Raw genomic sequence first — 23,587 nt, 5'->3', positions numbered from 1 at the left:
ACAGGCAAGACCGGTCATCCCCCTACGTACTTATCACGCCAGCTCGATGGGCATGATGATCTTATGCCTGGGGGTCGGCCCTCTGCCCCAGGTTGGGCCCGTTTAAATGACAGTACCTTGCCATATGTCCTGGTTGATTGCAGCGGCAGAAGACGAGTTGTCCGTCCTGGTTGTAGCGGTCGCTGGGCCTTCCTCTGGACGATGGGATCCTTCTCTGTCGACTCCAAGGGACGTCCTCCGGACTGGAAGCCAGCTGGTTCTTTCCTGGGGAAGACACCTGTAAAGACTGTACAGTTCTGGTTAGCGCGGCAACGCTTTTAGTCAGCTCTTGGACCTGATGGTGCAGGTCTGCAGCCGGGGCTTTGTCCAAAGCCTGTGCATCAGCTCCCACAGGCTCTGCAGACAAGGGCGCCGCCTCCTGGTGATAGGCGATAGCAGGGCGTCTATGGGTTACAGCGCCACCTGGTGCCGGTTCTCGGAGCACCCGGATGGCCCTGTCTTTGAACTGCGCAAAGTCCAAATCAGGGTTCTGCAGGGCCATTACAAGCAGCTGGGTTCGGTGGGCACTGGACTATAGACCCTCAATGAACTGTTCAGTCAACAGCTTATCCTCGTTCCGCACGTTGTCAGGGTCTGCCTGCTTAATGGCTCTCAGGGCTTCCTGCAAATTCAAACCATAGTCCCGTATACTGTCTTGTGCCCGCTGTTTACATCCATAGAATTTTAGTTTGATCTCTGCTGAGGTGCGGGTGTCAAAAGTGTCCTTTAGATGGGCCAGTATTTCCTTTACAGTCCCTTTTTCCCTGGCTGACCAGGACTTCACTTCTCTTTTGGCTGCCCCGATTAACTGGCCTGTCAGGATGCTCACTTTTTGTTCCTCGGACAGGGGGTATACTTTGAAGAGGCTATACAGTCTTTCTTTAAAGTCGCTCAGAGTATGCGACTCCCCTGAGTACTGGGGTAACCACGCCGCTCCGGGGATATACGGCATCGTGAATGTCATCACTGCGGCAGCAGCCGCGCTGGCCGTGGGAGCTCCCTCCATTCCTGGTGTCTTCCTCCCCCCTAGTTAACCGTGGCCTACCTTCCGTTGCTTCTCCTCCGTAGGCCGCGGCTCCGCAGGCGATCGGGGCCAAGGACCTTGCGTCGCGCGCGCTGATGACGTCAACATCCACTGGGCTCCTTCCAGGACCTTTCGCAGCGTCAGTGCGTAAGGCGGGGCTTCAGCTCTCGCGTGCTTTTGGCGTCCACGCCCCTCTTCTTCCCGCGCGGCGTCCCAGAAATGGCGCCCAATGGTGGGAAAATGGCGGCGGAAGGCAGGAAAACGGCTGCGGATGGCGGGAAACTTCACCACGATAATAGCACAGTCTTTCCTTCAGGCACGCAGTACCCGGTGGTTGCGGGCACGAAATCCTGCCGACTACGCCAAAGTTGACGCGCCCCCTGGGCCGTGTGTGTAGGGGAATACCCGGAGCCGGGTCTCTGTGTAATGCTGGGGGTTGTAGTCTCCGTGGCGGCGACCCGGTCCCGTGGCTCAGGGTGGTCAAACCAGTGGTGGATCTGTTTCTTTGGTTTTGTAATGTTTAATTGTCCGACTACGCCACCCGTGGATTGCGGACACTGAGAACTGCCGCTGCAGGGCAGACCGCTGAGGCTGATGTTGTGTGCGCAGCAGAGGGTAGTATAACTCCCCACGGGAGGAGTATAGCCTCAGGGCAGCATCTATAAATGGTGAGGGTTGTGGTGCGTGGGCGCAGCAGAAATGACTCAGAGTCCATGCAGTGCAGTTCAGGGTCCTTACTGTTGGTAATGAAGAAGGCCCTGCTGGGAATACTGGCTAACATTAGAGGCCTGGTCAGTCTGTGAGTGAACAAGAGTCCCCCTGGCCAGGTGGAGATATAGGCCTTCCCGTCTGACTGCACTCTTCCTGGCTACCCTGCTGTAGTCGTGTAGTAGCCCACGTCCCTGAGTGTACCGTGTGGTGCTCACCCGTATGGCTGGTGACTTGGGGCCTTTGGTTCTTTCCGCTCCTCGATGGCGGTGCTGGTCCCTTGCGTGTGACTGAGCCTCCGGGCTTTCTATGGCTAGAGGACCTGAAATCCCCTGCCAGGTGGTTTCTGCTGCTGGATGTAGATATCCCCACAGCCTCGGACTCCAGTGTCCGGTTCTCTGCGTCTTTCTGCCAGGACGAGCTCTGCTCCAGTCCCTGGTCTTCAGCTCCTGGCTCCTACAGAGCTCCGTGCTGCTGCTCTGTCCCTTCTCTGGAACTCAACTCTCTAACCCCGCCCCAGATCCAGTTTATAAAGGGCAGGTTCCTCCCCTCCCTGGACTGGGGCAGGAGGTGTGGCATGCAATAATGCTCCTGACCAGGAAAACCCATGCTCGCTCTCAGACATGGTATTTCTACCACTGTGGCAACCAGACCCCTGGGGTGCCACACATGCCCTCAGGGGCAGCCTGTGTATTATATATTAGATTGTAAGCTCCTAGGACAGGGTGTACATTATTCTGCATGCCCTCAGGAGCAGCCTGTATATTATATATTAGATTGTAAGCTCCTAGGACAGTGTGTACATTATTCCGCATTCTCTCAGGAGCAGCCTGTATATTATATATTAAATTGTAAGCTCCTAGGACAGGGTGTAGATTATTCTGTATGCCCTCAGGAGCAGCCTGTATATTATATATTAGATTGTAAGCTGCTAGGACAGGGTGTACATTATTCTGCATGCCCTCAGGAGCACCCTGTATACTGTATATTAGATTGTAAGCTCCTAGGACAGGGTGTACATTATTCTGCATGCCCTCAGGAGCAGCCCGTATATTGTATATTAGATTGTAAGCTCCTAGGACAGGGTGTACATTATTATGCATGCCCTCAGCAGCAGTCTGTATATTATATATTAGATTGTAAGTCTGTAGCCCAGGGGATGGGGAGGACTCGGCATCCGGGCCTCGTTGTTAGTTTTGGAGGATGTCACGGTAGCCAGCTCCCGGGGTCGTACCCTGGGCCTCTCTTTTAAAAGGGTGGATGGATAATTATACGAAAGTTCGTGACGCCACCTGTGGTGTCTGGTGAGGTTCACCAGCGATGCGGCAGCCCACTGAGGCCGGTGTTAATGCAGCTTGCGTGGTATAGCTCCCCACAGGTGGATCTAGGCCTCAGGGCAGTGGGGAAGTAAGGATGCAGGACAGACGTGACCCAGCTGGGTTGGAGCAAGAACAGGGACAGACACGATAGTCACTTCAGTACCTTTTACTGATGGAGATTCAGGCACATCCCGGAGCACTGTAGGGTGAATGGTACATATCAGGATCCTCCCCAGTGAGCGGGTATAGGGCCTCCTGTTTCTTCCCATTGTGTAGTAAGTTTCTGACCTGCCTGGAATTAGGCCTAACTTTGTCTCTGTCCTGCACCGGCTGACTTTGTGGTAGGGTCTTCTCTTGAAGTTCGCGCTCCCAGCTTGCGGGGCCTCTGTAACTCCTGGCTCTGGTACGTATCAGCTCTTGGGTGATCCTGGGACTTGAAGTCTTCCAGGGGTCTCCGGTTGTCTCTACAGGGGGGGTATACGGCCCTGTAGACGCGGACCCGGTGTCCGGTATATGTTTTCTGGGGTGAGCTTGTACAGCTCCTCTGCCCCCGATGCTACTCACTCCTTTAGCCTTCGGTCTACTCGGGCCCTCACTAGGCTATACACACTGGCATTTAGCTGGCTCCCTCTTCAGCCGCTCTCTGAGCGTCGGCAACGCTCCTAGCTCTCTAACTTGAGCTACCTGAGTCTGACTAAACTGACTGAGCTCGACTCTGTACTGTAGACTGAGCTGCCTAGCTCCACCTTCCCTGTTTATATCAATAACGGGCTCCCTCTGTTGGTCTGAGGTGGAAGGTGGAGGTGTGTGTGTGCTGTGGGGGCCCCCTTGTGGAGGAATCCGTTCATGCACCCTTCCAGGATCTGTGGTACCAAGCGCAGCTGGGCGCCACATTTTCCCCTAGCAAAGCTCAGCACTCTCGGGCTGAAGTACATTTTGCAAAACAATAAACGTGAACAATAACAATCTTCCCTTTATGGGAGTCACATTCTTAAACGTTGCATATAACATTATAAATAACAAATATATTCATATAGGCCATAAGCAACCTCAGAATTTAAGTCTCCTTTGGTGAGGTTCCCCGCAAGGATGTCCATCTCACAGGCAGAGTACTTGGTAGCTTGAGGGACCTGTCCCAAACCCTCAAAGTAGGCCCTGGGGTGGCTGCAGGGCATGAAGATCCCGAGTTGGACCTCCATTAGAGCCACTCCAGACAGGTTTTACTTCTGAGGTCACCTAGAGGGGCACTCCACAGAGTGCAATTATTTACAAGGAATAGTTTTTAGGCTGCACTTAGTCCTCAGCCACAAAGTTCTGTATGTAACAAGGGAAGTGTCCGTTAATAAAGGCTAAAATATAAGTTAAATGCATACAAAAGGCAATGAATACATGAAAATACACAATATAATACATAATACTATGCTATATAATACCCCAGGGGTAACTATCTACACTTGTCAGAAGTTTAACTATTTTACTCAGTGTATCTGACAGGAGGTTGACCTTTAGTACTACGTATGGACCTGCGTGGTACTGGGATGCGTGAGACACTAGTACTTGCACTACCTCCCATTCTGTCAGTACTAGGTGTAGAGGGGCTGCTAGACTGCCTTGGCCTCTCTGCGGGTCTGGCAAGTATACCATTAGCTGTGCCTTCTTGCTCTGCTCCAGCCGGGGATCCTTCATCCGGGAATTCTTCTTGAGCAGGCTCTTCTGGGGCACCTACAGGTTCTTCTTGCTGTGGGTAGAAGGTGATTACAGGTATGATTACTGCTCCTCCTAGTTGAGGCCAATCTGCCGGGAAATCTCCTAAGTCAGTGTGTATTACTGCTTCTTTAGGCTCCTCCGGTACGGTGAGAGGCACTTCTTCTTGGGGCTTTAGCAGACCTGGACACAACTTCAGGTGGTCCCTGGATACTGTTGCAGTCGTTCTTCTTCCGTCTCTACTAATTATGCAGGTTTTCTTATTATCAAATCTTGAATTCAGCACAGTGTAGGGTTCTCTCTCCCACTGGTCATCAATTTGTGGTTTCTTCTCTTTCTTTTTAATACTACGTCACCAGGTGTGAAGGGTTCTGCTGGCGCACTTTTGTTGTAGTGGGCCTCCTGCTTGTCTCTCACCCGAGTGAGGCTGTCTTCGACACAGGCTTGTACTCTTCTGTACTGCTCCTGTCTGGTCGTGTCCTAGTCCTCAGTGGTCACATCCGCTTCTGGTTCTACAACACCAAGCTCCAGGTCCATGGGCAGCTTTCCTGGTCTTGCCCGCATGAGATATGCCGGAGTGGAGTTGGTGGAACTTACTGGTATGTGATTGTACAGATCTACTAGGTCAGGTAGTAGGTCTGGCCACTGATTTCTCTCCTCAAGTGGTATGGTCTTCAGCAGGTCGATAATGATGTTATTCATCTTTTCACAGAGACCGTTAGTTTGTGGGTGGTACGGTGTAGTTCTTATCTTTTTACACCCATACAAATGGCAGAACTCCTCAAAGGCCGGGCCTTGGTCCATCAGCTCCTGCTCAGGGTATCCATGGGGACTACAGAAATACGCTTGGAACGTCTTTGCTGCCGTCTCTGCCATCAGGTCTTTGACGGGGGTGACCACCAGGAAACGTGAGTAGTGATCCACCATGGTCAGGGCATAGGAGTACCCTGACCTGCTGGTTGACAGCTTGACATGGTCCAGGGCCACGATCTCCAGGGGTCGAGTCATCTTGATGGGCTGCAGGGGTGCCTTCTGGCTGCTGTAGTCTTTTCTTCTGAGGCTACAGGGTCCACAGTTTCGGCACCACCCTCAGTGGAGCTGCGCATTCCTACCCAGTAAAATCGACATTTCAACAGGGTCTCTAGCTTTTTCCAGCCAAAGTGCCCCGCCTGATCGTGGTAGGCCTCCAACACCATTTGGATATCTGTCTTGGGGACCACTATCTGCCATACCATCTCATGGGTCTTTGGATTGACGTACCTCCGGCACAGCTTCTCGCGGTAGATAAACAGTCGGCTTCTCTCGTTCCACAGCTGCTTTGCTTGCAGAGACGCTTCCTTTTCCAGGGAGGAACCTTCTTGTGTTATCAGCTCCTTGATACGGCTGACAACTGGGTCACTGTCCTGGGTCTCTTTCCAGCTGTGGTGAGGCAGGGGGTTTAACGTCTTTCCACGCTGCCTCCTGGAGGCTCGTTGCTCGTGGATCATCCCATTCCAGTGAAAGGCAGGTAGCTCAATCTCTTCCAGGTCATCCACTTCTTCTTCTGTGTCTGACTGGTGAGGCATCCTGGACAGGGCATCGGCGTTGGCGTTCTTGCGGCCCGCCCGGTATTTAATTGTAAATTGGTAGTTTGACAGCCGAGCCATCCATCGTTGCTCCAAGGCTCCTAACTTGGCTGTTTCAAGATGAGTCAAGGGGTTGTTATCAGTGAAGGCAGTGAACTTGCTGGAGGCTAGGTAGTGCTTGAACCGTTCAGTGATGGCCCAGACCAGGGCCAAGAACTCTAACTTAAAGCTGCTATAGTTCTCTGGGTTCCTCTCAGTCGGGTGGAGCTTCCTGCTTGCGTACGTGATCACTTTCTCTTGCCCATTCTGCTTCTGACTTAGGACAGCTCCCAGTCTTTCGTTGCTGGCATCTGTATGCAGCAGGAACGGTTGACTGTAGTCAGGGTAAGCTAGGATCTCATCGCCTGTCAGGATCTCCTTCATCTCCTGAAATGACTCGACTTTCTCCTTACCCCAGTGGAATGGGGGATTTCTGCCTTTGGGGGACTGTCCTACCAGGGACAGACACGATAGTCACTTCAGTACCTTTTACTGATGGAGATTCAGGCACATCCCGGAGCACTGTAGGGTGAAGGGTACATATCAGGATCCTCCCCAGTGAGCGGGTATAGGGCCTCCTGTTTCTTCCCTTTGTGTAGTAAGTTTCTGACCTGCCTGGAGTTAGGCCTAACTTTGTCTCTGTCCTGCAGCGGCTGACTTTGTGGTAGGGCCTTCTCTAGGAGTACGCGCTCCCAGCTTGCGGGGCCTCCGTAACTCCTGGCTCTGGTACGTATCAGCTCTTGGGTGATCCTGGGACTTGAAGTCTTCCAGGGGTCTCCGGTTGTCTCTACAGGGGGGGTATATTGCCCTGTAGACGCGGACCCGGTGTCCGGTATATGTTTTCTGGGGTGAGCTTGTACAGCTCCTCTGCCCCCGATGCTACTCACTCCTCTAGCCTTCGGCCTACTCGGGCCCTCACTAGTCTATACACACTGGCAGTTAGCTGGCTGCCTCTTCTGCCGCTGAGCGTCGGCAACGCTCCTAGCTCTCTAACTTGAGCTACCTGAGTCTGACTAAACTGACTGAGCTCGACTCTGTACTCTAGACTGAGCTGCCTAGCTCCACCTTCCCTTTTTATATCCCTAACGGGAACCCTCTGGTGGTCTGAGGTGGTAGGTGGAGGTGTGTGTGTGCTGTGGGGGCCCCCTTGTGGAGGAATCCGTTCATGCACCCTTCCAGGATCTGTGGTACCAAGCGCAGCTGGGCGCCACATAAGCTCCTAGAACAGGGTGTACATTATTCTGCATTCCCTCAGGAGCAGCCTGTATATTATATATTAAATTGTAAGCTCCTACGACAGGGTGTACATTACTCTGCATGCCCTCAGGAGCAGTCTATATACTGTATATTAGATTGTAAGCTCCTAGGACAGGGTGTACATTATTCTGCATGCCCTCAGGAGCAGTCTATATACTGTATATTAGATTGTAAGCTCCTAGGACAGTGTGTACATTATTCTGTATGCCCTCAGGAGCAGTCTGTATACTGTATATTAGATTGTAAGCTCCTAGGACAGGGTGTACATTATTCTGCATGCCCTCAGGAGCAGCCTGTATATTAGATTGTAAGCTCCTAGGACAGTGTGTACATCATTCTGCATGCTCTCAGGAGTAGCCTGTATATTATATATTAGATTGTAAGCTCCTAGGACAGGGTGTACATTATTCTGCATGCCCTCAGGAGCAGCCTGTATATTATATATTAAATTGTAAGCTCCTTGGACAGGGTGTACATTATTCTGTATGCCCTCAGGAGCAGCCTGTATATTATATATTAGATTGTAAGCTCCTAGGACAGGGTGTACATTATTCTGCATGCCCTCAGGAACAGTCTGTATATTATATATTAGATTGTAAGCTCCTATGACAGGGTGTACATTATTCTGCATGCCCTCAGGAGCAGCCTGTATATTATATATTAGATTGTAAGCTCCTAGGATAGGGTGTACATTATTCTGCATGCACTCAGGAGCAGCCTGTATATTATATATTTGATTTTAAGCTCCTAGGACAGGGTGTACATTATTCTGTATGCCCTCTGGAGCAGTCTGTATACTGTATATTAGATTGCAAGCTCCTAGGACAGGGTGTACATTATTCTGCATGCCCTCAGGAGCAGCCTGTATATTGTATATTAGATTGTAAGCTCCTAGGACAGTGTGTAAATTATTCTGTATGCCCTCAGGAGTAGTCTGTATATTGTATATTAGATTGTAAGCTCCTAGGACAGGGTGTACATTATTCTGCATGCCTTCAGGAGCAGTCTGTATACTGTATATTAATTTGTAAACTCCTAGGGCAGGGTGTAGATTATTCTGTATACCCTCAGGAGCAGCCTGTATATTGTATATTAGATTGCAAGCTCCTAGGACAGGGTGTACATTATTCTGGATGCTCTCAGGAGCAGTCTGTATATTATATATTAGATTGTAAGCTCCTAGGACAGGGTGTACATTATTCTGCATGCCCTCAGGAGCAGCCTGTATATTGTATATTAGATTGTAAGCTCCTAGGACAGGGTGTACATTATTCTGTATGCTCTCAGGAGCAGTCTGTATATTTTATATTAGATTGTAAGCTCCTAGGACAGGGTGTACATTATTCTGCATGCCCTCAGGAGCAGCCTGTATATTGTATATTAGATTGTAAGCTTCTAGGACAGGGTGTACATTATTCAGTATACCCTCAGGAGCAGCCTGTATATTGTATATTAGATTGTAAGCTCCTAGGACAGGGTGTACATTATTCTGCATGCCTTCAGGAGCAGTCTGTATACTGTATATTAGATTGTAAGCTCCTAGGGCAGGGTGTAGATTATTCTGTATGCCCTAAGGAGCAGCCTGTATATTGAATATTAGATTGTAAGCTCCTAGGACAGGGTGTAGATTATTCTGTATACCCTCAGGAGCAGCCTGTATATTGTATATTAGATTGTAAGCTCCTAGGACAGGGTGTACATTATTCTGAACGCCTTCGGGAGTAGCCTGTATATTATATATTAGATTGTAAGCTCCTAGGACAGGGTGTACATTATTCTGCATGCCCTCAGGAGCAGCCTGTATATTAGATTGTAAGCTCCTAGGACAGGGTGTACATTATTCTGTATGCCCTCAGGAGCAGTCTGTATACTGTATATTAGATTGTAAGCTCCTAGGACAGGGTGTACATTATTCTGCATGCCCTCAGGAGCAGCCTGTATACTGTATATTAGCTTGTAAGCTCCTAGGACAGGGTGTACATTATTCTGTATGTCCTCAGGAGCAGCCTGTATATTGTATATTAGATTGTAAGCTCCTAGGACAGGCTGTACATTATTCTGCATGCCCTCAGGAGCAGCCTGTATACTGTATATTAGCTTGTAAGCTCCTAGGACAGGGTGTACATTATTCTGTAAGCCCTCAGGAGCAGCCTGTATATTATATATTAGATTGTAAACTTCTCTTGAGCAGGGTATACTTATCTTTTCATATCCAAGTCGGCTCTCCTGAGCTTATAATACATCCAGATATACAGCAATATGCAGCAGGACAGACGAGATCCAGGGAAATATCCGATCGCCACAACTGGGGTCAGGAAGGAATTTTTTCCCCCCCTGAGGCAGAACTCTCCAGGGGGTTTCTTCGCCTTCCTCTGGATCTTTGGGTCCAGTGTCTCTCAGCCGGTCCTCAGTGACCACAGCCAGTTCTGTGATCTCTATTGGGCCTGACCTGAGAGTCATTGTGATCAAGGTTTAATTTCTTAAAGGGCCGGTAATATTTTTATTACAATGTTGCTTATTGCTATTCCAATAAACTATAAAAAGAAAGAAATTAAAAGTGACATGTGAGATTTTTGTCTTGACTTTTTCTTTTTTACACAGTTACAATGATGGGAGTGATCATTACTAGCCTCAATACTCCACAAATTGAACCAGGAATTATGGGGGGCGCTATTTATAGAAGGCAGACCACATATATCTCCACACATTGTGGTATCATAATGTCAACCCCTGTCCCAAGTTACATTACAAGGGTTATGGGGGGCCGATCTCTGTGATGGGAGCAGGGCACTGAAATAGTGTATGTCCCACACAACAAACTACCTGACAGAAGACTGAAGACCAAGACACAGAGCCGCCGAATACAAGAGACACAAGCAGTGTCGGACTGGGGTGCCAAGGGCCCACCAGTAACCAACTCCAGGGCCCCACTTTTCAACTACATGCAAATGTGACATTATCATCAATCACAAATTTCTATAACAATTAACTGGGGAGATTGTTAGATGAATAAGATGCTGCCTTTGTCTGTACATAGTGATTCAAGTATATTGAGCCAAGTACTGCTCATACAAGAGTATGGTAGCGCACCAGAGGATTCTCCTGCTCTCCTATGGAGCAGTCCAAACCTGGGCCCAACCAATCACCTGTCACGCCAGGTATGGGAAAGACTTAGTGGAACACAGAGGGAAGAGGGAAAGGGAGCCCAGACACCAGGGAAAGGGGGGAGTGGAGACCTCCTAGTCTGGTCTAGTGTCACCCTGTCTCAACTACCGTCCCTATATTGGCTCTTCATCAATCGCCGCACGTGTGCCTCGCCCTGACTTTCCTTGGCATATGGCTAAGGCTAGGGAAGGAAGGAGATGAGCACTAGTCGATCTCCACTAAACTGTATAGACAACTGGGGTAGACAAACAGGGGGGATTGCTTAGCTTTAGATGACTCCAGACAAATGCGCACACGGCCTCAAGCTCCAGAGAGGACGAAGTACTGCTCTTGCTAAAGCCTCACAAGTAGTAATGAATATCACCGGCACCTCTCTCTCAGATACACCCAGCTAATTAGCCAGAGGGAGGTAGCCGCAGGGTCCTAGAGACAGCCAACCTCTAAGGAGATATCTGTAATGCCAAACGTAGAGATTTCCTGCAACCCACTGCAGGACGACTGTCTGTCACCTCTGACACACCCGTGACATCACCTGACCTGAATCCAATAGAAAATTATGGAAGAAACTAAAACTCAGAGTTCATAGAAAGATCACACGAGGCCTTCAGGATTTGAAGAGTGTTTATGTGGAAGAATGGGCCAAAATTACACCTTAGCAATGCATGCGACTAGTTTCTCCATACAGAAGGCGTCTTGAAGCTGTCATCACCAACAAAGGCTTTTGTACGAAGTATTAAATAAATTTCAGTTAGTGTGTTTAATACTTTTTCCCTGTGTCATTTCTCATTATTACACATAACATAATTTATGGACATCTATGGTTTGATGTCTTTGCATGTATGGATTGGATGGATTGTTACCGATATCCGGTGAGAATTTCATGTCAATAGCACCTTTAGAAATATATTTACTTAGAAAATTGGTGATGCGTTCAATACTTATTTCACCCGCTGTATGTATATATTGTAAACAAACAAAACAGCTATTGTCCATAGCAACCAGTTATACTTGCAGTTTGGTGCACACGGCCTGTGCAGACTCTTCTCAGAGACAGATTTTTAGCTTGTCCCTTTCTTAGGCTCCAACACAAATCCACTCTGGTCAGCTTCCCCCAGCTGACTGACTATGGATAACAGCTAGCCTAGTTACAGGCAGGGCTAGCTAGGTGATCTAATCAAAACCTGTACTGCTAGGATTTAACCCTAGATTACCTGGCATGGCTACATACCCTCCCTGCACAAAACCGGGGACTGGGCACCATCTGCAAAAACACAGAGCCTACAGGGCTTTAAATTGACCCCAACCTGAGGCTCGTGCTTGATAATACGAGGGTGACCTAGAAACTCCAAGGACTTGCCCCTATTTTTAGTTCATGGCTTTTGGCCGTGCTGATTTTTGGAAGGCGGTGAAGTTCCTGCCACTTTGATACTCACAAGGTTGGCTTCTGAATGGGCCAACCAGCAAGGGGTTTCAAGCCAATCCCTCCCTTCCCATGTTTTAATAGGTTGCCATAATATATCAGAAAGGCCTTCCTTTTCCCTGCTCGGTGTACTTTATAGTTGACCTCTCCCACCTTTTCCACCACCTTACAGGGACCCTGCCAGTGGGTAAGGAACTTGCTTGCTCCTGTGAGCCCTAACCCAAGTACCCGATCCCCAGGCTTAAATGGTCTCACTCAAGCCAACTAACTATACCCCCTGGTAGTCATACCAAATATTGATGTGATTTAGATTTCTCTTTTTGTTCATTCACTTTGCATTTTGTTCATTGATAAAAATAAACTAACATTTCTATTTCTGAAAGCTTTCAAACGTTGCAGCATTTTTTTCCACAGCTGCCAAAAATCTTTGCACAGTACTGCATGTCTCTAAGTTATGATATACAAGTGCCTCTCACTAAATTAGAATATCATCAAAAAGTTAATTTATTTCAGTTCTTCAATACAAAAAGTGAAACTCATATATTATATAGTCATTACAAACAGAGTGATCTATTTCAAGTGTTTATTTCTGCTAATGTTGATGATTATTACTTACAGCCAATGAAAAGACAAAAGTCATTATCTCAGTAAATTAGAATACTTTATAACAACAGCTTGAAAAATGTTTCTAAAATGCGAAATGTTGGCCTACTGAAATGTATGTTCAGTAAATGCACTCAGTACTTGGTCGGGGCTCCTTTTGCATCAATTACTGCATCAATACGGCGTGGCATGGAGGCGATCAGCCTGTGGCACTGCTGAGGTGTTATGGAAGCCCAGGTTGCTTTGATAGTAGCCTTCAGCTCGTCTGCATTTTTGGGTCTGGTGTCTCATCTTCCTCTTGACAATACCCCATAAATTCTCTATGGGGTTAAGGTCAGGCGAGTTTGCTGGCCAATCAAGCTCAGTGATACTGTTGTTTGTAAACCAGGTAGAGGTACTTTTGGCAGTGTGGACAGGGGCCAAGTTCTGCTGGAGAATGACATTTCCATCTCCAAAAAGCTTGTCGGCAGAGGGAAGCTTGAAGCGCTCTAAAATGTCCTGGTAGACGGCTGCGCTGAGTTTGGTCTTGATAAAACACAGTGGACCTACACCAGCAGATGACATGGCTCCCCAAACCATCACTGATTGTGGGAACTTCACACTAGACCTCCAGCAGCTTGGATTGTGGCCTCTCCACTCTTCCTCCAGACTCTGGGACCTTGATTTCCAAATGAAATGCAAAATTTACTTTCATCTGAAAACAACACCTTGGACCACTGAGCAACAGTCCAGGTCTTTTTCTCCTTGGCCCAGGTAAGACGCTTCTGGCGTTGTCTATTGGTCATGAGTGGCTTGACACAAGGAATGCGACACTTGTAGTCCATGTCCTGGATACGTCTGTGTGTGGTGGCTCTTGAAGCAATGACTCCAGCAGCAGTCCTCTCCTTGTGAATGTCCCCCAAATTTTTGAATGGCCTTTTCTTAACAATCCTTTCAAGGCTGCGGTTATCCTGGTTGCTTGATCACCTTTTTCTACCACATTTTTTCCTTCCACTCAACTTTCCATTAATATTCTTGGATACAGCACTCTGTGAACAACCAGCTTCTTTACCAATGACCTTTTGTGGCTTACCCTCCTTGTGGAGTGTGTCAATGACTGCCTTCTGGACATCTGTCAATGCTACACATAACACATCTACATTTCTGGCTGCTATGGGCATAAAAGGGGACAAACGTATGGTGTGGCACCCATGTTCCCCTGACCTCAACCCCATTGAGAACCTCTGGAGCATCATCAAAAGGAGTGTCTATGATGGCGGGAGGCAGTTCACATCTAAGCAACAGCTCTGGGAGGGTATTCTGTCCTCATGCAAAACAATTAAAGCAGAAACCATCCAAAACCTGACAAATTCAATGGACGAGAGAGTTCAGAAGCTCCTTTCGAACAAGCGGTCCTATGTGCAAATGTAACATCACCTAGAATAAAGTTTTGAGTTGAAAACTGTCTGATTTCAGTTTGTAATAAGCTGCTAATGCTTATAATTTCAAAAATGACCATTTTTTTGTTCTTTATTAAAATGAAAAGGTTGAAAACTCTGCTGTGCATAATAATTTGGAACATGCATTTTGAGTGCAGTTTGAGTTTTTTATTTTTTAAAAAATATACTGTTATCATAGGCAGTTTGTACAAAAACCTTTCAATTGTACTCTAATAGTTATTTGACTGGAAAATTACAATGACTGCAATTCATATAGGTAATTTGGGAAAATCTGAGAAAATATTATTTGCATAATAATTTGGAACACAGTGTATATATTCCATGCGTTGGAATCGGTTGTATATATATAGTACGCTCACTGTGAGTTCCCCAATGATCAGTCTAGTAGTGGAAACAGCTGTGGCCTCCTCCGTTAATTGTTGGTCAATCACGTAATTGTCCTCACTATAGGGGGCAGCAGAGGGCGGTTCGTGACACAAAGGTAACAGCGGGTGGATCTGTGTGACCCCCCGGCTGTGATCTTTGACAGGGATGCATATAACTTATTAAAGGGAGTGCATCACCTTTAAAAATGCATTTTAGGCTGTGTGCCCACGATGCGTTTTTTAAGCGTTTACGCAGCGGCAAAAACGCTGCAGAAACGCTTAAAAAACGCATGGTAGAAGGCCTGCCATGTCCCCCAATGATAATCCGCATGTGCTGTGCACATGCTGCGGAAATTTCCGCTGCGGATTATCATTGCGGAAAAAAACGCAGCATTACCAATTATTTTGCGGTAGTGCTGCGTTTTCGCCGCCATTGACTTGCATTAGAACGCGCCAATTCTGCAAGACTGCATCTGTACTTGTGTAATTGGCGCGTTCTAATGTGCGGATGGTACCCGGGTGTGGAGGACAGGAGACTCTCCTCCACAACCAGGTACCCTAAAAGCTGTAAAAAAAAAAAGAATAAAATAAAAAATAAAGATTATATTCACCTTCCGACAGCCCCCGGACTCCTTCCCTGTGCTTGCCTACAGATCGCGCAGGACTGAAGGACCTGCGGTGACGTCATTTAGTCATGTGACGGCAGATCCTTCAGTGGAGTGTACCGCGATCTGCCGACAGCCAGCACAGGAGCGCAGCAAGACTCGGGGGCCATCGGAAAGTAAGTATAGGTTTATTTTTTGACATTCTCTCAGGTCACACTATATAAATCCATACTCCTTGCATGGATTTATATAGTGTGACCGAGTTGTCAAGCACTTTCCAAGTGATACTAAAATCGCTTGGAAAGCGCTTGACACCCGCATGCGGAAATGCATGTGAAGAACGCTTCATTTCCGCATGTCCCTGGCAGGAAAAGTGCATGTACAATTCGCATGCTTTTTTTCTGCCAGGGAGATGCAGAAATGCTCAGGAAAAAATCCAGAGCATTTCTGCATCGTGGGCACATAGCCTTAAATGGGCTGTACAGTCTTGTATTGTCTTAGCCCTTATATAAACATTCTAGCCCTGTACCTGTTACTGGTACAGTGCCTGAGAAAATACCTTTTAATTCATATGCAAATGAGGTGGCTTGGCCAAGAGTGTGCCCCACCATTATGCTTCCCCATAAGTCCAACTCTGTGTAACCTATTTAAAATGCATTTTGGGGTTGACAAACTCCTTTTAACAAACACTTATTAACTCTTTATGCGAAGGAATGTGAAGAAAGTGATTTTGCCGTTGTCTTATTGCATTTTAAATGTCACGTTATTCATCAGGTTGCATAAATAAAGCTTTATCTTTATTCCTTGGGTCAGTATGAATATGGCAATACCAAATTCATATTATTTTATTTTTCTACAATTAATACACACTTTGAAAAAAAAATACCATTTGTTTTCGGTAGCCATATTCTGAGAGCCAGGAGTCTCACAATTTTCCATCAGCAGAGATGTATGAGGGATTATTTTTTGCGGAATAAGATGTACTTTTCATTTGTTCCATTTGTGGCAAATGTGACTTTTTGATCACTTTTTATTAACTTTTTATGAGAAGGCAAAAAAAACCCAGCAATTCTATATTTATTTATTTTTAATCACTATTCGGTATAATTGTCATGTTTTTCTTTATTATATGGATTGATACAATCACGTCAATACTTATATAGGCTTTTTTTGATGTTTTACTACTTTTGCACTAAAAAATACTTTTTAAGTAAAACATATATATTTTTTGGACCACCATGTTCTAAGACCCATAAGTTTTTATCTTTCCTTAGATGGAGCTTTGTCAGACTCTTCTTTTACACTACATGCAACTTTTTGATCACTGGTTTTTTTTGGGGGTTGTAGGCATGAACAGAAAAACGTTGAATCTGGAACTTTTAAAAAAAATGTAGTGTAATTTTTATTTTGCTGGCGGCACGGGCACAACTGCGTCCATTTGTGGGAAGAGGTTAAAAGGGACTACGGCTGCATATAATGTGAAGGGCTCCATGTTTTAACCCCTTCCATGACGCATCCGTCACTGAGTGTATGGAGTGGATATCGTCCCCTATTGCAGCTGCTAACCACAGACAGTGGGATTTAGGTGGTGATATCTTGGTGGGGTGACCACAAGTCACATAAAAAATAAGTAAATTCAGCATGACTGCATCTGCAAGGAGTTTGTATGTTTGAAGGAGTTTCCGAAAAAAAGGAAAGTGCAAAAAAAGAAAAATGCCCTCCTCCTTAAAGGGTTAAAGTCAGACGTGACTGAAACATATATGACATAAAGCAGTGATAAAAATCACCATTTTCTGCACCATTCTTGGCTGATACCAGAGAGCAACGCCAGGATTATTGTCAATAACGAAGCTAATGGTGACCTCACCTCTGCTGCCTCATAATACAATATCTAGGACGGGGCACATAGAAAAGTGACTAAAATCTCACATTTTCCTGACAAATGTGGTCTTCATAAAAATGGCGGCGGCCGGAGACAAATTCCTGACGGGGGATGAATGGTTCAGCCCAAAATGGACCGTCCCAACCTGGTGACGTCATATAAGCCTCGCCCAATCAGCTTCCACTTCCAGTTGTGTCGTTGTGACAGAACCGGGATCGTTGACGATTTGAAGGTTGTCTGTTTCGGTGTCCGCTCCCGCCCGGCGTCGTTATGTGAGTTTGTGAGGGGCCGAGTGACGGGCGGGGAGGGGGATGTGCCGGGTGCAGAGGGCCGCGGGCGCCCGCTCCTGTCTTAGGTGGCTCCACCCTTAACCCCAAAGTCGCTGGAGCAAAGTTCTCCAACTTCCCTGTTGTCGTCATTCAGTGCGGTTCTGTATCGGTTGGGGGAGTCCATGGTGATTAGGGGGGTGTCCTGCCTCTACACCCCTGCCTTATTGCATAAATGGTCAGATCTGGGGTGAATGGCGACTTGTGCGCTCCGCTGCTGCCTGACTGAAAAGTTCACTATGCAGTCCACACATCCTGGCAATGGGACCTGGCTCCCATGTAGATGATGTTTCCATGGTAACAGACTTAAATATTACATCCCATTACCCGAGGCTGTGGGCAGCGACCCCTGACAGGTTCTGGAGCTGCTGCAGCCTCAATTCCCCTTTGTATTAGATCTGTGCTTAGTATAAGCCCATTCTAGTGATCAGTAAATAATGCTTAAAGGGGTCGTCTACCGGAGGTAACGGGCGACTCAGTGGCTGGAGGCTCAGCCAGGTGTGGTGCCCTATAAGCCCAGCAGACCTGTTACATAGCCACAGGTATGTGTCCCTGCGGGAGCTCCTCTCCCCTCTCATCCTACACTCATAGACTGTAATATGGCGGCGGCCCCTCTGCAGATATAACACCCTTCAATCTTCTAGGAAGGTTTTTTACAAGATTTTGGTGGTGTCTGTGGGAATTTTCTCCCCTTCATCCAGAAGAACATTTGTGAGGTCAGACACTGATGGAGGAGAGGTCGGGCTCACAATCTGTTGTAGCTATTTGCAATGGTGTTGGATGGGACTGAGGTCCGGGCGCTGTGCGGCCGGTCATGTTCTTCCACTAAGCTCCACCAACTGTGTATCTGTATGGACCTTGTGGGTACAGTCATGGGGCACAGAAAGGGGTCTTCCCCAAACTGTTCCCACAAAACTGGGAGCTACAATGGTCCAATTTGTCTTGTGCTGAAGCATTAAGATTTTCCAACAGAGATTTGTAGGCTTTACACCACTCCATTGTGCTTGGTGATGTACGGCAGCATGCAGCTGTTCGGCCATGAAGCTCCTGGCGGGGACGCAGTGTTTGTGCTTATGTGAATAGCAGAGGATGTCTGTACTCTGCTGACTCCATAACTGCAGAGCATTGGTGACTTTTCCTCCCTCTGCTCCTTAGCAGTCGGCCCCCCCCACTCTGTAACATCCTGTGGTCTCCACTCCATTGCTGAGTTGCTGCAGTTCCTTCCACTCCTCATTAATATCACTGACAGGTGATGGGGGAAGATTTAGGAGGGAAGAAATGTCATGACCGGACTTGTTACACCGGTGGCTCCTATTACATGAAGTGAGCTCTTTACCAACAGCCATGGTATGGGATGGGGGGGGTTTACACCAGGGGTGAGGGGCTGGATGTTATTTACTGCGGAGCAATGGGACTGAATAAAACCTGAATTCAATAAGCTCCATTCACAGAAGAATAAGTTACGCATCAGGACTACAGAAAATGGCAGCACATCCCTTTTTTTTTTTTTTTTTTTTTTTTTTTTTTTTGTTTGAAGGTAAAAATATATTTTTTGTGTAGTATCGCTGTTATTCTGATCTGAAGAATCCTGTAACCAGGTCAGTTTTACTGCATAATGAATGTCGTAAAGACAAAAGCCAAATAAAAATGGCAAATGTGGGGGTTGTGGGTGGTTTTTTCCTTTTGTTTAGAAGATTATATGGTATAATGAATGTTACTCAAAGCAACAACTTTTCTATCAAAGCCCTCATGGCTTGATGGGGGCGGGGAGTTATTTCTTGGTAGAATAAAAGGCAAAAGTGAAAATTGGCCTTATCGGAGGAGGTTAAAGGTGTGCTCCATTACTTTTATACTGATGAGCCATCAATATAGGATTGTGTGGGACTGACCCTGGCGTCTGGATGTAAAGCGCGTACACATTAAAACAATATGGCTCCCTACCCTTATGGGGGCTGCAGGTCAACTAATGGGGAAAACCTGTACATCTGTAGAAGGGGCATCGTGCCCTGTAGGGTGGTCAGGTTGGTACGATGGGCAGCTACTCGTTCCCTGGTCAGCAGGCAGTGTCTATAGTTTCAGTATAATGGCTGGAGCAGTGTTGGTTGTAGGCGTGCTCCACCCTTGGTGATAAATGCTGCATGAGATGTGATTGTGTCATTAATGTCCCAGTGACCTGGTGAATCACATTTTCTGTTTGATTTCAGTGTAATAAGATTCACTTTATTGTACTTTATAGATAAGGAGGGAGGGTTCTGGTTTGATAGATGGGCGGATCAGACGATGGTTTGTTGTGGCCTCTGGTCACTGGTTGGTAAGTAACTGCACATGGCTGTAGAGGTCGGTCAGCTGCCTAACACGTGCCTGTGACTTTACTGGGAGACTGCCAGAATGTAGTGTGTGCTTGTTATCAGGCGGCTTGTGAGGAGGTGCATTGGGGGTATGTGCATGTTTTGTTTTTGTTTTTTTGCAGCAGAAAAATCTTCTGCAAATACTAGGTGTTGGCAGTAAAAAGCTGCATAGATGTGTGCATTGCTACTTGCGATTTGTTTGTTTTTTTTTCCCCTGATCACTTGAATAGGTGAGAAGTGCTGAAAGAATTGACATCTTCAGATTTAAAAAAACAAACAAACAAAAAAAACTCTTTGAAGGGTCAAATCTGATGGGAACAAATGAGCAGAATGTGTATGAGACTTCAGAAATTGTCTTCACTTTACTGGTACTACAAGATGTTTTTTTTTTTTTTTTTTTCCACATTAAAACTGTACAGAATAATGTGGATAATGTGAACACACTAATGTTTAGTTACCTGCATATAAATGATGAAAGTGCAATATAACGCTCAGATCTGCAGCTACAGGAGTACCAGAAGTGACACATCATGGATCAAGCTGGACATGATCAGCCAGTAATGTGTAACATAGTGGAAGCTGGACATTTCCCTTAACTACATAGGGGCCATTTATGGATGGCATTGTGCCGAACATGATCTGCCTCTTCAAAAAGAGGTTCTGCAGCTGCTAAAGTGTTGTTTTAAGATGTACTATAGCCCATGTTCCGCAGCCTTATACTTCTATATTGTCACTAAACCCTGTGGTAATGGCTAATGTGTCCTCGTTTCTCCTCCCAGTAATTCAGATAACCTGGCAGAATGAATTTAGACATTGCAGCTGAGAGATCACATCCTGTTTTTATTCTGGTGCAGCATACAAATACAGGGTGTACTCCCAGCGTTTCCCTATGAACGGTGAATGGTTTCCAGGGAAATTCCTAGCAGGAAGTTGTACAAGGGGTTTTGGCTGAGAATCCTAAAGCTGATGTGCTGACATCTAGTAGCGACTTGTTGTATTGCAGTTAAAAATTTATGGGCTTCATGGAAATGCCACCTTTACTACTACTTAGAGTGTGAAAATTATGTGGTTTACCCCTTCACCCCTGGGTGACTATTTAAAAAAAAAAAAAATAAATAAATAAAAAATAGACAAAGGGGAGAGGAAATTTATTTAAGAGCCATAACTTTATTTTTTTTTCCTTCCACATAGCTGTATGACGGTTTGTTGTTTTTCAGGATGACTTGTACTTTTCAGTGACTTGATACATTTTATCTGGTAATGCACTGGAAAGTAGGAACAAAAATTCTAAGACTATGTGCCCACGATGCAGAAATGCTCTGGATTTTTCCTGAGCGTTTCTGCATCTCCCTGGCAGAAAAAAAACGCCTGCGGATTGTACATGCGTTTTTCCTGCCAGGGACAAGCGGAAGTGAAGCGTTTTGATCATGCGATTTCACATGCGGGTTGTCAAGCGCTTTCCAAGCGATTTTAGCATCATTTGGAAAGTGCTGACAACTTGGTCACACTATATAAATCCATGCAAACGGCATGGATTTTATATAGTGTGACCAAGTTGGTTTAAAAAAAGAATAAAAATGGTTAAAAAAAAAACAAAAAAAAAAAAACATATACTCACCTTCTGATGGCCCCCAGTCTTTTCATCCAATGCGTCCGGTGTCCCTGGTGTCTCGCGGTTGTGCAAAAGGACCTGCCATGACATCATTTAGTCATGTGACTGCCGACGTCAGCGGTCGCCTGACCCGTCACATGACTAAATGACGTCATGGCAGGTCCACTTAGACAGGTCCACTTAGACAATCGCGAGCTGCCAGGGAGCCAGGACGCATCGCTAAGGAGACCAGGAGCCATCAGAAGGTGAGTATAATGTATCTTTTTTTTTTTTTAATACTTGTATAATGGTACCCGGGTCCGGAGGTGAGTCTCCTCTTCTCCAGACCCAGGTACCATCCGCACATTGAATCGCTTAATATCCGCATGTGCACATGTAGTGATGCTGATATTAAGCGATTCAATGCAAGTCAATGGCGGCAAAAACGCCGTGATTGCACAAAATTGGTAGTGCTGCAGGTTTTCCACAATGATAATCCTCAGTGGAAATTTCTGCAGCATGTGCACAGCTCATGCGGATGATCATTGGGGAACATTGCAGACCTTCTACCAAACATTTTTTAAGCATTTCTGCAGCGGAATTGCCACTGCGGAAACGCTTAAAACGCATAGTGGGCACACAGCCTAAGGCTGTGTGCCCACGTAGCATTTTTCAAGCGTATATGCTGTGGAATTTCCGCAGCGTAAACGCTTGAAAAACGCATGTATATCCGCACCCCATGGTCCCCAATGGGATTCCGCAAGTTCTATGCACATGCTGCAGATTTTTCCGCAGCGTTTATGCCGCGTTCAAAAATCCGCAGCATGTCATTTAATTTTGCGTTTCCGCAAGCGGAATTGCCTTTGTCCAATGCATAAAAAACGCAAGGAAATTCCGCATGTGGAAAACGCGTGATAAACGCGCGAAAAATGCGCGATAAACGCGTGCGGAATTCCGCATGCGTTTTTCCGGGAGAGGACTTGCATTTATGCAGCAGAAATTTTCTGCTTCATAAATGCAACGTGGGCACATAGCCTAAGTGCGTTTAAAATTGTGCAAAAAAAAAAGAAAAATATGCAATTTCACAATTTTTTTTTTTATTTACCATTTTCACAATATGGTAAAACTGACCTGACAATATGATTTTCCAGGTCAGCATGATTATGCAGATACCAAACATTCATAGTTTAAGTGATGGAGAAAAATTTGTTTACCAAATTTTTTTTTTTTTTAAGGCTGCACATGATGGCTGATTAAATCTGCCATCTGCCAGGAAAAAATCAGTCAGGGACATGACATAAATCTGTTGTGACAGGGTTAAATATGGTACGAGAAATATGGTTTTATAAACTGCCTGTTTCATGCTTGATCAGTGATGCAGGAAGTTGATCTGTGCTGATTCATTCATTCATTCATTCCCACTCCAACCTACTGTCTCCTTCCCCATCCTGTGTAGAATGTAGGGTCCTCTTCCCCCTGTACCAGTCTATCATTGTTAGTTTGTTTACTGTAAGTGATATCTGTATTTTGTGTAACCCCTCCTTATGTACAGCATCATGGAATCAATGGTGCTATACAAATAAATAATAATAATTTACATCCATTTAACTTGAATTTATATTTTTTTTCCCCAATCTACTTTTCTGAGTAAGTTCCTCTAGCTGTTTTCAGGCTGAGCGCCATGTATGAAAAAAAAATAAAAATGGTAATTTGTGCAAAATGACTTTTCAGACAGAAGTCAGTATATGGCTGATTGTGACACAGCAGTGACATTTTAGCCCGGGTTGGTTGTTAACACTGACCAGACATGTTCAATGGAGAAACAAAATATAGTTTTTGGAATATTTAAAAAAATAAGCGCAGATTAATCTCAGCTAAAAGTCTAGACCCTAAGATCAGGAATAGGACAGACATTTATAGGCATTTCATAACTTTCCCAAATTCTTATGAAAAAATATTCCCCACAAACTGCATTGAACTACTGTACCCAACTTATATATTGTAGGAGTCGGTAGGTGGTCTATTTTATACTGACTCCGATGCCGACTCCACCAAAATGGGCTCAGAGTCAACGACTCCAACGCCACAGCCCTGGTCTAGAGAGGTTGTAATACATTTGTGGTATCAGTGGCTTGTACTGAATGATGCATTCGAGGCACCTTTTTAGATCATTTTGGCTAATATTTCT

General features: G+C 46.0%; 1 protein-coding gene across 1 annotated transcript in view; it reads left to right on the top strand.

The window, feature by feature from the left end:
• The first annotated feature begins 17,277 nt into the window (after window positions 1-17,277).
• Window positions 17,278-23,587, top strand: part of VAMP3 (vesicle associated membrane protein 3) — a 48,326-nt gene continuing 42,016 nt past the window's right edge. Inside the window, exon 1 of the mRNA XM_073656514.1 lies at window positions 17,278-17,406. Coding sequence (XP_073512615.1) covers window positions 17,405-17,406 — 2 coding nt within the window. The 5' untranslated portion in view covers window positions 17,278-17,404. The remainder of the gene's footprint in view (window positions 17,407-23,587) is intronic.

Source organism: Phyllobates terribilis, unplaced genomic scaffold, assembly GCF_046119375.1.
Source record: "Phyllobates terribilis strain yellow unplaced genomic scaffold, ASM4611937v1 Scaffold_12__6_contigs__length_324123572, whole genome shotgun sequence".
NCBI classification, from domain to species: Eukaryota; Metazoa; Chordata; class Amphibia; order Anura; family Dendrobatidae; genus Phyllobates; species Phyllobates terribilis.
Note: the sequence above shows the minus strand (reverse complement) of the source record. Positions and strands in the feature narration are given on the sequence as shown.